The 16,492-nt window shown below is 32.5% G+C and overlaps 1 protein-coding gene across 10 annotated transcripts in view; it reads right to left on the bottom strand.

Annotated features, from left to right (window-relative positions):
* The window catches only part of KDM6A (lysine demethylase 6A), a 194,811-nt gene that overhangs the window by 19,651 nt on the left and 158,668 nt on the right, over nt 1–16,492 (bottom strand). For all 10 annotated transcript variants that reach the window (XM_012754078.3, XM_012754081.3, XM_012754080.3 and 7 more), the window contains 7 exons: nt 11,549–11,678; nt 9,397–9,502; nt 8,543–8,748; nt 6,526–6,590; nt 6,378–6,452; nt 5,684–5,832; nt 1,770–1,884 (listed from right to left, as the gene is read on the bottom strand). In XM_012754078.3, the coding sequence (XP_012609532.1) occupies nt 1,770–1,884; nt 5,684–5,832; nt 6,378–6,452; nt 6,526–6,590; nt 8,543–8,748; nt 9,397–9,502; nt 11,549–11,678 (846 nt within the window). The remainder of the gene's footprint in view (nt 1–1,769; nt 1,885–5,683; nt 5,833–6,377; nt 6,453–6,525; nt 6,591–8,542; nt 8,749–9,396; nt 9,503–11,548; nt 11,679–16,492) is intronic.

Here is a 16,492-nt window from a genome sequence, read left to right as displayed (position 1 = left end):
ACATCTAAGTAAAAAAAAAATCAAACTTACAAAAAAAAGCAAGCATTGCTTTAATATATCCAAATGAATGCTTATTTCAAGATAGGTATTTAAAGTTATAAAATAAACTATAAACACAGTATCAAAAACAACAATCTTTATGTGAAACAAAATTACAGTGAAATGCTGAAGTAGCAAGTGCTATTTTTGCAACTTAATTATCAAATTTACCTAACCCTTCATATTAACTTGGTATTTTTATTATCCCCAAGCTCGAGCTTTTGGACATCATCTGCCTCTTCTAATTATCTTTGTTCCTAAGACACCTCTCCATTTAGAAAGAGACTGTACCCTAAAAATAACCAATCCCTACTCAAAAATAATGAACAAGGTTCACTATACATACTACTATCTCAAAGTTTAAAGAAATAGAAATTTTAAAATTCTTAAATCTTTGGCTTTCTTACATTAAAGAAAACCAACATGTTAAACAGCAAAGACAATACAGGGAAATTATCTCTTGCTTGTATATAAAAAAAGTTTGGATTAATATCATTTTTGTTTTTCAACAGTAATACACTTCTTACTAAATCCAAATATTTACAGCAAGGGTCCTTAAGGCAAAGGAAGAAATTACAAGTTAGCATGTAGAATATGTGTATAATGAGTTTTCAAAGTAATCTAACATGTAAACATTTTGGGGGGTTTTTGTTCCCCTTTATCTAACTGGGGCAGGGGCATTACATCAAATGTGTATATAATTTATGTTTTTAAATTTTTATCCCATAATAATTTTCCAATGTTATTACTAAACAAAAATATTAAAGGCTTACATAAGAGTGCTTTTTAGAAAAGAAGAGAATAAGGCTCTATCTAGGCAAATAATTAAATTTAAACGAATGAAAAAACATTCCAAGGTACTTTTTAACACAAGACACAGAAATAAATGAAGGCTATTTCTAGAACTTAAGGAAAGGAATACTTCCACTATAAAATTAAAGAAAATAAAACTTGAACCAGTTCATTAAATTTTATAAAATTCCTTTATAGGAAAAGTTGCTAGTTTTAAAAAGAATTTATAGGCCAGCTCAGTGGCTCACACCTGTAATCCTAACTATCTAGGAGGCCGAGGTGGGAGCATCACTTGAAGTCAGGAGTTCGAGACCAGCCTGAGCAAGAGTGAGACCCTATCTCTACTAAAAATAGAAAAAATTAGCCAGGTAACTAAAAATAGAAACAAAAAATTAGTCAGGTGTGGTGGTGAATGCCTACAGTGAATGCCAGCTACTCAGAAGGCTGAGGCAGGGGGAATCACTTGAGCCCAGGAGTTTGAGGTTGCTCTGAGTTAGGTTGATACCACGGCACCCTAGTCCAGGCAACAAAGTGAGACTCTGTCTCAAAAAAAAGAATTTATATCATGATGATATGGCAAAGAATAATATGTGCAAGTTTCAGTTATTCACAACCTATAAGGTCCTCAATTACAGAATTTCTTCCACTTCCTAAAATATTTATAATACAACAATTTTTCTTAGAATACACACCTTTCAAATGAACAAGTATGTATGCATCATTTTTTAAATTAAACTGATAACTCAATCTTTCTATCTTCTAAATTCACGACTACCACTATTGCATGGAGTGATTTCATGGCATCTTTCTTAAAGTATTTCCAATGACATAAAATAATAGGTTTGAAATTAAATCATTTAAAACAAATTGGTAAATTGTCATTTACAATTACTGTTTTCTAATAATTATGTTTAAAGAAAATTAGTTTGGACACCTACTTTTCACAGAAGTCATTCAGAACACCCCAGTAACCTTCAGGAACAACAAACCATTCACAGTCACCTGGGCCAATATTTATGTTAACTGAACAGAAGTTGTTATTTTCTTGATGACCTGAAATGTTGAAAAGAAAAAAGTTAATCAGCACACTATAAATTCTACAGAAAAATGGGTCTTTAGAAATGAAATCTTATAAATGTTCAATGGTGGTACTCAGTTCTTTTTTTTTTTTTTTGAGACAGAGTCTCACTTTATTGCTCAGGCTAGAGTGAATGCCATGGCATCAGCCTAGCTCACAGCAACCTCAATCTCCTGGGCTTAAGCTATCCTACTGCCTCAGCCTCTCAAGTAGCTGGGACTACAGGCATGTGCCACCATGCCCGGCTAATTTTTTGTATATATATTTTTAGTTGGTCAATTAATTTCTTTCTGTTTTTAGTAGAGATAGGGTCTTGCTCAGGCTGGTTTCGAACTCCTGACCTTGAGCAATCCTCCCGCCTAGGCCTCCCAGAGTGCTAGGATTACAGGCATGAGCCACCACACCTGGCCAGTATTCAGTTCTTTATCATTGTAACATTTTTCTGTCAACTCCTAGCTTACTCAGAGCTTCTATAAAAGGCAGCATAAAATCATGGTTAAGAGCTTAGGCTCTGGAACCAGGCTCTTTGGCTTAGTCATTACATGAACCTGGGCAAGTTGCTAAACCTTTCTGACTCAGTTTCCTTATATGTAAGAGCGGATAACAGCTCCTATAAATTGCTGAGTTGTTCTGAAGACCAATGAAATAATGAATGCTTACAACAGTACCTAATATAGATGCTCCTCGACTTATGATGAGGTTATATCCCAATAAACCAATCGTAAGTAGAAAAATATCATTTAAGTTGTAAATGCATTTGATACACTGATAAACCCATTATAAAGTCCCCAAATTATAAGCTGAATCATTTTAATTAAGTTGAGGACCATATGTACATAGAAAATAATAAATATTAGACATTATAGATATCATTACCATTGTTTCCTTATGAACTAATCTCCATTTCTCATAAGCTGTATTAAGACGTGAGAAGAGGCAAGAAGCCTGGTTTTCAAAATGTAGCTGCTCTGGGAAGTGATGTCAGCAAAAATGGCAAATTAGAGAACTTTGGGGAGACCATCAAAGGTTTATAGCAACCAAGCCAATGCCTCACCAGGAGAAAGGTGACAAATTTGGCAGATTTTTGTGGCACTTTAACTTACTCTAGTCCCACTCTCATTGCTGGTGGGGCAGTGGACTGAAAGTCTATGATCTTGGTGTGAGTGTCCCTAGTTCTTGAAGGAACAGAACAGACTCTGTTCCCAAGAAACTGTGTGTGTCTGTTTTGACCTAACTAGGGTTTCCCCAAATGACTGATGTAAGGGGGTCCTCTTTGTTTTGCCTACCCCAAAACTGTTATCAGGTAAGCACCTCTGTGATACTCAGTACTTACAATTGTCCTCTACTATGAATAGATGGCTGGAATTGCCTATGGTATGGACTCTAAATAAAATTTAGTCTAATTAAAATTAGAGATACTGGGACTCTGTATCTAAATTAAAATCTCTTAGGGTAGAACCTGAGAGTTTTACAGTTTAGAACACACATACATCTGATCATGAAGTCCATTAAAACAGATATCACTTATATTTACCTATGTAACCCCAGGAACAAAGTGTTTACCCCCAAATAATGTGTTTTAAATTCAGCTGAACTAATTAAACTACACATTTCTTCTAAGACTGACTGTGTTGTCCAATATGACAGCCACTTGAAATGTGAATTGAAACGTGCAGTAAATGCACTGTTCACATTAGATTTCAAAGACTTAATATAAAAAATGTAAAAAATGTCTATCATCTTATACTGATTTCATATTAAAATGATATTTTGGATATATAGGGTTAAAATTAATTTCACCTCTTTTACTATAACGTGACTACCAAAAATTTAAAATTATATATGTGACTTGCATTGTATTTCTATTGGATAGCACTATCCTAGAGGAATTCTTCAGAGAATTCTTTAAGGTTTCACAGATATTTTTGGAAGACTAATGCCATATAAACAAACAAAAAACCCTGAACAATCTAGGCACAAGTGACAAAAATGTAATCTGTCAAGTTTGCTTTTTCCTTAGATTTGTAATGAAAAAGGGATTCTTCCTAATTGGAGGATGTTATTTGCATAAAATAATTCAAATTGGATGAGAGACATTTCCAATGAAAATGAATCTTTATAGAACCAATCTGATATTAAAAACATAGGAAAACTAACTCTAGAGAGTTCAAATAGCTTGCTCACTATTTACATCAGGGTCTAATGACAGTAGGGAACAGAACAAAGCTCTTCCACCATTTATTCCAGAAAGTCTTTACCCAACTATGGATAAAATATCACAGAATCAGGGTTCCAATGGCCTAAGGATAAAAACTATAACCAGTGGGTTTAATCCTGGCTATGTATTAGAATCCCCTGGGGAACTTTTTCTTTTTTCAAATACTCATGCCTGGATCTCAATCTCAGAGATCAATTACATAGTTTTAAAAAGCTTACCAGGAAATACAAATGAGCAGCCAGGGCAGGGAACCACTCACCTATGTTACCCAGAAGTAAGCATGGCCCCACTTTGAAACAATTCTTAAGCTATGACTCAATAAGAAGGTGACAAAGAAGGAAGCAGTTTGGTTTTTAAACCATGGCTGCATCAAGTAGCAAACAGAAGCACCTCAGGGAGATATGCAGCCCATAGGCACTGGTACAGCTGAACTGGTTAACATCAGTATTTCTTCTAATTGATCAGTGAAGGGGTTGTTACAATTGTTAAGTATTTTGAACATCACCCTGTGAAATTTCATGTCAATATAAGGGAGCACAGAGAAGATGGTACATTGGAGTTGGATGAAAATTTTAGGTCTAAAAACAACATAATTCATCTAACAAATGAAAGAAAAGACCCAGAGAATGAATGTACCTTGCCAAAAGTGACAAGTCTAGTTTAGTTGCAAAATCCACACTAGGTACCAGGATAAGTCTAGGAATGTCTCCATTAAGTGTTTTTTTTTTTTTTTTTTTTTTTTTGAGACAGAGTCTCGCTTTGTTGCCCAGGCTAGAGTGAGTGCCGTGGCGTCAGCCTAGCTCACAGCAACCTCAAACTCCTGGGCTCGAGTGATCCTTCTGCCTCAGCCTCCCGGGTAGCTGGGACTACAGGCATGTGCCACCATGCCCGGGTAATTTTTTATATATATATCAGTTGGCCAATTAATTTCTTTCTATTTATAGTAGAGACGGGGTCTCGCTCTTGCTCAGGCTGGTTTCGAACTCCTGACCTTGAGCAATCCGCCTGCCTCGGCCTCCCAAGAGCTAGGATTACAGGCGTGAGCCACAGCGCCCGGCCCATTAAGTGTTTTTTAAAATGCTGAGTTGCAACTTACACTTTCATTTTTAAATGAAATAGAATGGAATAGATTAGAAAATGTATTGTTCAAAGCAACCGTTACTATATACAAAATACATGTACATTAGGTCATGATATAAAATATACTTTTTATTGTGGTTTTTAAAAAAGTTTAGAAAACACTGCACTCATCACTCTCTGCAGTAGATGGGATCAACAGCAGAGTCTTTAGGCCACAGGGACTTATTTTCCCAGTAGTACTCCAATGACTACTATCCAGATTCACTTGTTATAATGATTCTATGCTGTTAAAAAGATAATGCAAAGGGGGAAAATCTTAATAATCTGAGCCCATTTAATGAGTCTAATCTTATAAAAGGAACAATACTTTCAGTTTTATTCATTATAAATGGAAAGATTCTGGTTCTCTTTGCCTGTTTCACATTTTGATTAATTCTGTTTTTCAATTGTATGATATGTTAGTTCAGAAAAATTACCTGGTGTTCTGCTCCCTGGAACTTTCATGTATAGCTGAACTGTGTTCATGCCCAGTATGGTATGACCAACGTGGCTTAGAAGATTTCCTGCTGATACGACACGCACAAAAGCAGGAAGTTTAGTCAGCTCGTGTAGCTGCAACTTCCACCTGCAATAAAATAACAGACCAAAAGTGAAACCCTGCTACAAATATTTATGGAAGTTAACCATTTCTTAAAAACCTTTGTGCTCAAAACAAAGACAATTAAATCTATAAATATTTCACTTTTGCATAGGAAATACTGGAATGCTTAAACTTTTAAATTTTTCCAAAGAAAACTTCCCAATGAAAGGAAACATAAGAACTACAAACCATGCAAATAAAAGGAAAAAAAAATTAAATTTTTATTTTTATAGTTGTGTTGTATAATTATATTTTATAAATATATATTTTCTAGAATTGTTTCATATAATTAAAAATGAGAAGTTTGTGATTATGTAATTAGCATAAAGACAGAGTCATGATGAAAAACTATATAACAGTTTTAAGTAAAAAAAAAACCAACTTAATTGTAAAACATAGCAAAAATAATTTAGCTTAAATTCTTATGTCAACCTAGAAAAATGACAAGGAATGAAACAGGAGAGGAAATTGTAGATAATTCCTAATCTTGCAAAGGATAATTCTTTGTGTTGGTTCACAGAAGAACTTACTTTTTGTCATCAGACAGGTCAATGTTGGTCCCAAACTTTATGGTTTTAAAGGGTCCCTTCCTCCTCCTCGCAGAACTTAAAAAAAGAGACAATATTAGCAATATACCTTTTAAAAAGAAATACCTGGCGGACATTAAATATGACTTACTTATCTGAAGATGTAGATTCACTATCTGAGTGGTCTTTATGATGACTTCTTTTCTCATTCTCTTCCTATAGATTAAGCAAAAAACATACTAGCTTAATATTCTACAACTGGTAATTCTTTCCATCAAAAAAATGAAAAAGATTCACATGCACATCGAATGGTATTATCTATATTTTGAAACTAAATTTCTATAGGCCTCTTACACATGAAAATTTCTTCAAAGACCACATTAAATAAGAAAGAAAAGTCAAATCTCACTGGCACGGTATCCAACCTCCTCCACTAGCCACAAAGTTATACTATAGATTCTCCTACTTGCCCCCATTTTCAAGAGGAGAGAAAACTTAAAGTTGAAGGGCCTAAGAAGTTCCAATCTTGATCATAAATGTTCCAAGCTAGCAGAGGAGCATGTACACATACACAGCTATATATGTGTAAGGGTAGAGGGTAAGATGCTCTCTATTCTTGATTACAAACAAAGGGAAGAAGTTATTCCTAGGTTAAATCTTTATTCCACAATGAATTATACACAAATGATAAAATATTTACAACCTTAGTAAGGAAATTAAGTGCTGGATAATAAATATAGGTGCTTTTCAATGCAAATATTACTTTTTACAATTCTTGTATCACATAGTATCTTTAACACTGTTCTATGATATTCGAGTTAGAAATACTTACCTTTTGGCTGCCCTCTCTTTAAATGCAGTTTCTAAATGTTTGTCAAATTTTTTTACATGTAATGGTCCGTGCCTCAAAGCATACTAAAAAACCATCTTTTCTTTGGTTATTGAATCATTCCCATTTAAATGTTCTCCCTTTTTATTATCTTTGTTTGGTAACTCCCCCTCCAAATTTTCCTTTGACAATCTTTGAATCTTGTTTACTATTTATTCTATTCTGACCATAATATTATCATGTAGTTGAAATCTCTTGAAAGTGTGAACTACAGAGATTTATGTGGAAAATGAATTCACTGCAACTCATGATATTGCAGGACAGTTTTTATTAGATGAATTTCTTTGTAGAATACAGGGAATGGCAGAGGGAAAGGAACACAAATATACAATTTATAGGTACAAATGTTGCTGTGATTGAAAATGTGAATCAGGGCAGAATTTTAAATGTTTTAAACAGAGACAAGAAAATCTAAAGAGTTACAAATTAGACTTTCAGCCACATATTAAGTGTCAGCTGTAGGACATGTGAAGAACAAACAACTTTGTGCAGACAAGTATTTGAGCAACACATTTAATAAACTCATTTTTTAGATGTTTTATGTTCATTTTGTGGGAGAATTCACAAAATTAATATAGTAACCGAGGATTTTAGTAAGGTTTCAGTGCTAAAAGGCCTATGGGTCTTTTAATAATAATCTGGATTGCTTTTCAAACTGTGTTTTTTAAATTTTGCATATATTTTGAAATAATTTCTGTAAATTTCTACCTCTTCCTCAGTTTTCTTTTATAGACTAAGATTGGTAGGAAGAACACTAATGTTTCCTTAGAGGAGTTGTGTATCAGATTACACTAATCTGGCAAAAGAAAAAAAAATGGGAAGAAACAAGACTAGAGATTTTACAAGAATAAGACTAACTTGAGACTTAGTTTATCCTGGTGCTCAGGAGTGATTTTTGCCCTCCCTGGTATATGTGGCATGTCTGGAAAAATTTTTGAGGCCAGAGACGCTAATAAATATCCTATTACACACAAGACAGCCCCCACAAAAAAAATTATCCAGCCCAAAAAGTTAATAGTAGCAAAGAAACCCTGCTCTAAATAAAAATATCCTAGAAATGAAGGAGACATCTTGCTAGACAGTAATTCTATTTCCCCATAATGATATTTACTTTATCAACCCATAGATTTGCTTAAACTTCACTAAGAGCAAATTGGATAGCACTTACAAAGTATTTTATGTAACAAAAATGAGATGCTTACAAAAGTAATGTGACCTTTTAAAACTCCAAAATAAAATAATCTTTAAAACTATAAGATAACAGAAAGTAAATACTTACTCTCAATGATTCCTGAAATGAGGAGGCCTGGTACTGTGCATATTTAGCAATTGTAGTATGAGATCGATTACTTTCACAATGCCAGATTTTCTTTGTTCCAGTGGGATCCCAGTTTTCATCTGCTGGCTGCAACAACTGTGTCCTCACTTCTACCATATGTTCATTGTTAGCTTCCACCAAAGTTTTAGTAGAGAAAAGTCCCAGGTCTTCATAAATAAATAAACACGGTTAATAAATAACAATATATTGGGAATAATATTTTTAAGTACCTTATTTTTTTAAAAAAGAAAAAAGGTAAAGCATTTTATGGCATTGTATTCAGTTCCACTAAAAAACTAAAAACCAACCAGGGCCTCTGTACGACATGAACTTTGTGCCATTTGCAGAACCACACATTGAAGCCTTCCTTGGATCTACGTGTCATGCCATCCAAATAGAGAAAGAATGAAGGGTCCAAGGACTGAAGTTTCACTTATTTATTTAATTTCTGCAGATGTCAGGAAATAATTACGGGGCCATAGTACTTATTAGTAGAATCAAATTTTCACCTACATTTTATGTCCAAAATTTCTTCTGTTAACCTAAACCATAATTGCATAATTGGACCAAAAATAAAAGCTTAATTTGAAAACCACTTTAAAATTTCAAGTAACCACTATTACCACCATGCATTCACATCATGGATTAAAGAAGGAACTAACACCCACACACAGACACAAACACTCCTACAGCCAGAAAAATACTAAAATGAAAATATTAAAAAATTAAAAGAAAGTAATTTCTGCCAGCGCTTTAAAAATTAAAAGATAGCTAAGAAGTATACAAACTTTGTACAGTTTTTACTTGAAGCTTACCTAACTTAAGAGCTCCAGCAAGGCCACGTATTACTGTAACAGGGTTGTTTGGATTTGTACAAAATTGATGTAATGGAGGAAAGAAAGCATCACGTTTATTTTCCAACTGTAAAATTAAAATATGTGGTTAGATCTCAGGAAAACAGAGGTTTCATTTAAATATTATGCCCCAAATTCATATTCACTATTTATCACAATTTAAATAAAATACATTTTATGTATTGACATTTCTATTTTATCACTATGTCTTTTGATTCTAATTTTAATTAGATAGTAAGTACATATATTTCTCTTGTTCATTTTATCTTGAAAAAAATATTTAGGAGAAATGAAAAATTTAAATTGAACTTCAAAATCAAAGTGTTTTAAATATTTTTCAGCCAAGAAAAGAAAGAAAGAAAGAAAGAAAGAAAGAAAGAAAGAAAGAAAGAAAGAAAGAAAGAAAGAAAGAAAGAAAGAAAGGAGAGAGAAAGAGAAAGAGAAAGAGAAAGAGAAAGAGAAAGAGAAAGAGAAAGAGAAAGAGAAAGAGAAAGAGAAAGAGAAAGAGAAAGAGAAAGAGAGAGAGAGAGAGAAAGAGAGAGAAAATCCTGTCCCAAGCTACAACATGGATGAACCTTGAGGACATTATGTTAAGTGAAATACACCAGTCATAAAAAGACAAGTACTGTATGATTCTACTTATATGAGGTATCTAAAGCAGTCAGATTCATAGAAATAGAAAATAGAACAGTGATTGCCAGGGGCTGAGGGGAGGGGGAAACAGCAGTTGTCTAATGTGTAGAGTTTCAGTTTGGCAAGATAAGAAAGCTCTGGAAATTGGTTGTACAACAATGTAAATATGCTTAACACTACTGAACTATACACTTAGAAATGGTTAAGATGGCAAATTTTATGTTACGTGATTTTTAAAAATCACAATAAAAAGGAAAAAAATGTGTTAAAAAATAGTATGAAAATGAAAGCAGGCTGAAAAGCCATAAAACATAAACATTTTGCATTTTTTCCCCTCAGATCTCAATTTAAAAGTTTTATTATGTATCTATCCCAGTGTTTCCCTTATACAGGAAGGGATCAATAACTATTTGGTTGGAAGAAGAATTAATATAACATTTGGCCTCTAGAGGGCAAAGGGGCCAAATCTACAAAACAAACTCTAGTATCGTTTTATAGATGCAAGATCATTCTAAGTACATTACTCTAACTATATATATAAAACTTCAAAATTTTTTCATTTGGAGTAGAAGCAGGAAGATGGAAGGACATGAGGTAGGACCTATATTGGGAGTCACAGAAATAGGAATTGCTTTAATTGAACTCTTATCAACTTCCTATATCAATGTTTAAATGCCTATAAAGTAAAACTAATTCCTGGTTTTAAATGTTTTAATAATCTATTATGCTTTCTAGTAACATATATCTATTTTTTTTTTTTTTTGAGACACAGTCTCACTCTGTTGCCAGGGCTAGAGTGCTGTGGCGTCAGCCTAGCTCACAGCAACCTCAAACTCCTGGGCTCAAGTGATCCTACTGCCTCAGCCTCCCAAGTAGCTGGAACTACAGGCATGTGCCTCCATGCCTGGCTAATTTTTCTATATATTTTTAGTTGTCCAGCCAATTTCTTTCTATTTTTTTTAGTAGAGACAGGGTCTCACTCTTGCTCAGGCTGGTCTCAAACTCCTCACTCAAACGATCCGCCTGCCTCAGCCTCCCAGGACATATATCTATTATCACATTTATGTTTTCACTTTTTTTTTTTGAAGGCAGATAGTATCTTTTTTCTTGATAGGTGTATAAAACAGAATGAATATTAAGGTCCATATAGCTAATAGAATGCATATTTAAAACCGAGTTTACTTAACAAAATTTATACTTTTAGGTAGCTTTTGCCTAATACTGTTCAAAATTAGGGCAATAAAAAATATATCTCACTATTCTAATATAATCACAGTTAATAGCTGAGAAGACATTTTTAAACATGCTATTATAAAATCTTTTAAAATATATCTTTTTTCCCAAAAAGCATTTAAGCTTCTATCAGTAATTATAATGTTTCCTAAAGGGCATTCATATTAATTTAAAGAAAAATTTTATGAAAGACAAGTAGGTGTAAACACTGGTTTGATTTATTTCTACTCAGTCAATTGAGACTCACATAAATACTAGGTGTAGGTGGATTCAACTTGTCCTTTGGCAAGGGAGGGTATGGTGATGATGGTGGTCTTGGAGGCGGACATTTATCCAACAAAATGCTACTGTTAGATAAGCCATTTTTACCTAGATTCCTTAAAAAAAGAAGAAGGGAGAATAAATCAGCTATACATTTATTTAGAAGAACAGAAAAAAAAATCCTAAATTAAGTCCTAATTAAATTACTAGGCACTTGTACAAATCCATGAGATTTGGATCCATCAGGAAAAAGCTATTAATGATTATTAATTTCAGTAAATATTTATCTTGATTCCTATATATCTTCCAATGAAGAAAAATAATATAAAAGATATTGAAAGACATGGATTATTGTAATGACAGTCCTTATTTTGCTTGTAATTTTCTAATTTATTTTCTTCACCTGAAAAACAAACATGAGCTCCAATTTCCTCTCCAGCAGATTTGTTTTCATCAAATGTTAAAACATTAACTTAACTAAAAAAGGTCTAGATAATAGTAAAACCAGAATGTCTTTCTTCCTATGTCTCATCTTAGTAATTATAACCAGAACATCTTTGTGACAACTCTCAAACCTGAGATTTTTTTTTTCTCAAATCTGAAAAAAAAATTTCCTTGACTACTAAAATTCAGCACAACTCCAGTCTACTAAATTTTATGGCAAATTATACTAATTTTTAAAAACAATGTTTATATAGCTACTATCCATTGTCTGACACTGTGTGTGTGTGTGTGTGTATATATATATATATATATATATATATAAAATAATTATTACTTACTAGTGTTTGGGATTTCTTTTCCCTTAATGAAGATATCATGTCTATAAAAACGATAAATTCTTAAAAAATAAACTCTAGTAGGAATTCTTATAAAACAAACTCTAGGTGGAATTATTCCCTAACTATAATTCTTTTAGTGTAAGAAAAAAAGAAAAATGTTTCCAATTTCTTCAAGTTTCTATCTAACTTGGAAAATCAACAAGAAATAATCTTGAGATTTCAAACCACTCCAGGTTAACTATAACTTACCTCACTCCATTACTACAATCTCAAAAACAATCGATGCATTAAAATATCAAGTACTTTTAAACATATTAAAATTTCAGTCAGAATTTGAAACTTTTAATTGTTGTAGGAAGTCAACTGAGTAAATTAAGAAGGAATTAGCAATTTTTTCATCGCAAATTATAGAACACAGGTTGAAACAAAACTAGTTTTTCTCATTTTTTTATGTTTTTGCTACACCAAAAAAAATCTTAAAAATCAGCCTGTTTTGGTTGGCACAAAGAAAACTAAGGCTTGAAATTCCACTTCTATAAACTGCTATGATCTTAACTAAATAGTACCATGGGTGTCACTTTCTTAATTTTTTCAACTACAATTCCAAATATTAATAAAAACAATAGAGTTCATCATGGTAGGTCTCAAAGGAATGAATTAAGTTTAAAGCAACTGATTTTTAAATAAAAGTATGTAAAATACTTACTAAACTGGAATCTTAAATTCAGCTAACAGTTAAGGTTAAAGAATTAAATAAATGAATATTAGATCTATCTATACCAGTTTTCAACATTTCTCCAGAAAGCATGCACACCCTGTACATTTAAAGATAGACATACATTTAAGCTTTTAGATTTAAGTATAAAATTGGTACTAATTTATAAACTCCATAGAATTTTTGCATTAACAAGTAGAAATTTCTTGGCAGAGACTGGTAAAGAAACAATTCAAGTATTATCATTAAACCAATACAAGATAGAACATTCATTTACAATATCCACATAAATAAATATTAGTTTTCAAGCTGAATTGTATTAATGTATCTGCCACTCTTTAACTTTGAAATTTAAAGTGTGACTCAGAATACATAAAATTTGCTTTCCAGAAAAGGAGATAGATGTAATACTGGATAGTAAATGATTAATAATTCAAACAAACTGAAAGATATGGACCATGTATTAAAACTGAGTGTACCATAAAAGAGCATTTCATGCTAATTAAATGTGGCAAGAAAATTTAACCTTCTACAACATTTTGGACATTGAGAGTTTAGACTAGAAAACAGGGTTTGACAGGTTTGCAAAATTCTGTCACTATCATTTTTATAGTTCTGTAACAATTAAAAAAAGGCAAACAGGAAAGCAAAACAATGAAAAATGTTGCTGCCTATATTTTAAAACAGAAAAAAAAAAGGTGAGGCCTAACTAAAGGAGTTGATGATTATTCAACCACTTAAATGTTGCAAATCACAATTTTAAACAATGAAAGAAGCAAAAGTATTTTAACTGTCTTTTAATGTATACCACCAACCACTACAACATTAACATAAACTAAACAAGAATCAGATTTTAAAATGACCGTCAGTTTAAAAACTAACTACATATGTGAAAACAATAGGGCACTCTGAAGCACAAAGAAGTCGTATCTAGCAGCTTCTTATTGAGTTTCAAACACTGAAACTACCTACCTATTAAGTCAAGTGTGAAACAAATAGGAATTTCCCTGAAGGAACAGATGAATGTATATAGTTGTCTATATACAACTATTAGTTTTTTCCACTTGAAACTTACTGATCAATCTTAATGCAAAGGGCAGGGCTGTGGATAACAGGAATAGACTTTATCTTCTGAACACATAAGTTCCCAACACTGTTTAGAATTCCTCAAACCAACTAATGAAATTTCAATATAAAATCCAAAGTAGAGAAAGAAGGTATTGGAAAGAATTTAGAGATTATCCCATTTTAAATCCTTTTCTCCCATTTTGAAACTCTTTCCCTGAGTAGGAGAAAATTAGTTGTTGCCCAATTGCTTAAATTATCAGCTTAAACTTACTTTCAAATTTACCCACATCATTTGGTAGAGAAATGAGGAGAAAAAGTGCTCTGTGGCTAAACCCATCTATATTTTAATCATCTTTTGTTAGGAAGTTCCTAGACCAGAAATATCAAGTCTCTTGTGTCTGCACTACTTTTCCCCTTCTTTGAGTTCTGGACTCCTGCTGGCACACACCACCATCAACAGAACACAGAAATGGCAAACATGGCACCTATCATTTACCATCATAACTTTTTCTGTAAGCCTCCAAAAATTTTTATATCCAATTTATCAGAGCATTTTTTTTTGTCTCTTCATTAATAAACTGAGGCCTAGATTTACTGGAATAACCTAAACAACCCCAAGGACCTATAGAATTTTGATGAATCAAGCTATTTACAAGATATACATATATAAATATATATATAAAATTGAGTCTCTATAAGGCAAAATTGCCTTTATGAGTTAAAACCTAAAACTATAAGAATATACTTGAATACTCTGAAGTGAATGTTCATATATGCCTCAAAAATGAGATAGAAGATTATAATCTTTAATACATTAAGAAACACAATCAACTAAGCACCCATAGCATAAAACTTTATTAATGAAAACCACTACTGTACATAGTTTATAACTTAAGGAATAGAACATAGCTCCATGGAACTCTTTCTGACAATATTCCTCCAGAATACCCTTAGGTCCCATACATAGTCCATGATGTTAGTTTGGGACCTCTAAACTTCCCCCCATTTTCTAGCAACTGTCTTTAGTCTACAGTGAGTGGATTAAAAAGCCCCTGTTCCAGCAGAGTGAGAACAGCAATATAAGAAACAGGACAGAGGCCCCAGCAGACAAGTGGGTAGCAGGTAGTAGACAGTCAATTTGGCAGTAAGCCAAGACACTGCGCCTGAGGAAAGCTAAGTATAGCACTTGAACTGGATGCTATTTTCTTTGGGCCCAGAGTTGAAGTGAATAATAGCATAACTTCTGAACAAAAGACTAATATAAAAACCTGTAATATAAAAATTTCCAAAGAATCATGTATTCTGGAACTTGGGGAGCAAAGAAAAAAAGGAAAAAATTTAAAGAAAAAGAGAATAGAAAAAAAAATTCGAAAGAATCAGATTTTAGAAATTCAGGAACCTTACTGCATGCTTTAGAAGAATTTGATTCAGAGATCATCCAACGAGGTTTTAAGTTATTGACATGAAAAAAATCTTAAGACAGGAAAATGCTGTGAAAAAGATATACCTGCTGTTTGTTTATGTCAGAATTAAAGATAATAGCTAGTTAAAAATTGACAGGAAATAATGAAAAGTAATAGAAAATAAAACACAGATCAGAAGGTATTCTAAACACTCAACTCACACAGCCTTTAAATGATAAATTTAATTAACTGAAATTCATTTTAATTCTTTCCCATACTCCATTGCTCTCACACCTCATGCCCCTCCGACACAGGAAAATATATAAATAAAGAATAAAATTTAATTTCACCTCAATCACTTATGACAAATATTTAATGGTGGAGTCAGGATACCTTCTAATAAAATAATCTAAATAGTAGAAACAATAACCACACTTTTAGGTAACAATAAGACACATAAGCACAAGCAGCTTCAGGAAGAGATTTATATAGCTATTAAGTGAGCACTGTTTTGAACTTTAAAATGTAAAAGCTGTATTAAATGATAAACATAGACAAAGTAGAACTGATGTTTCCATTTTCTATTTATAGAATGCTAATTTTCTACGTGTTATTTTATGACAATCTATAATCAAAAAAAGGTCTTTTTAAAATCAACTATATGACTGGCAAACTTAGAAATTTAATGTGCTAGAGAATATTATAAAATTCTTTGCTGTATTTGTTCCAGGTATGTTATCTTTCATTCAAGTTTGAGTTACTTATAGAGGACAATAATTACAAGAAAAATTAAATATATGCCACACACAATGAACAGTCCATTAAGAATCTATATGTCCTCCAAATACCAGAGAAAGATGCTGCTGCCTGATCCTTTGATTCTTCTTTTTTAGAGTAGATGAGACTCATTTCTTTCTAAATTTCTGAGGCCCTGTCCTTCCAAGACTAGAATATGGCTGATC

Source organism: Microcebus murinus, chromosome X (genome assembly GCF_040939455.1).
Source record: "Microcebus murinus isolate Inina chromosome X, M.murinus_Inina_mat1.0, whole genome shotgun sequence".
Taxonomy (NCBI): Eukaryota; Metazoa; Chordata; class Mammalia; order Primates; family Cheirogaleidae; genus Microcebus; species Microcebus murinus.
The sequence above is the reverse complement of the archived record's forward strand: the minus strand, read 5'-3'. Positions and strand labels throughout refer to the sequence as shown.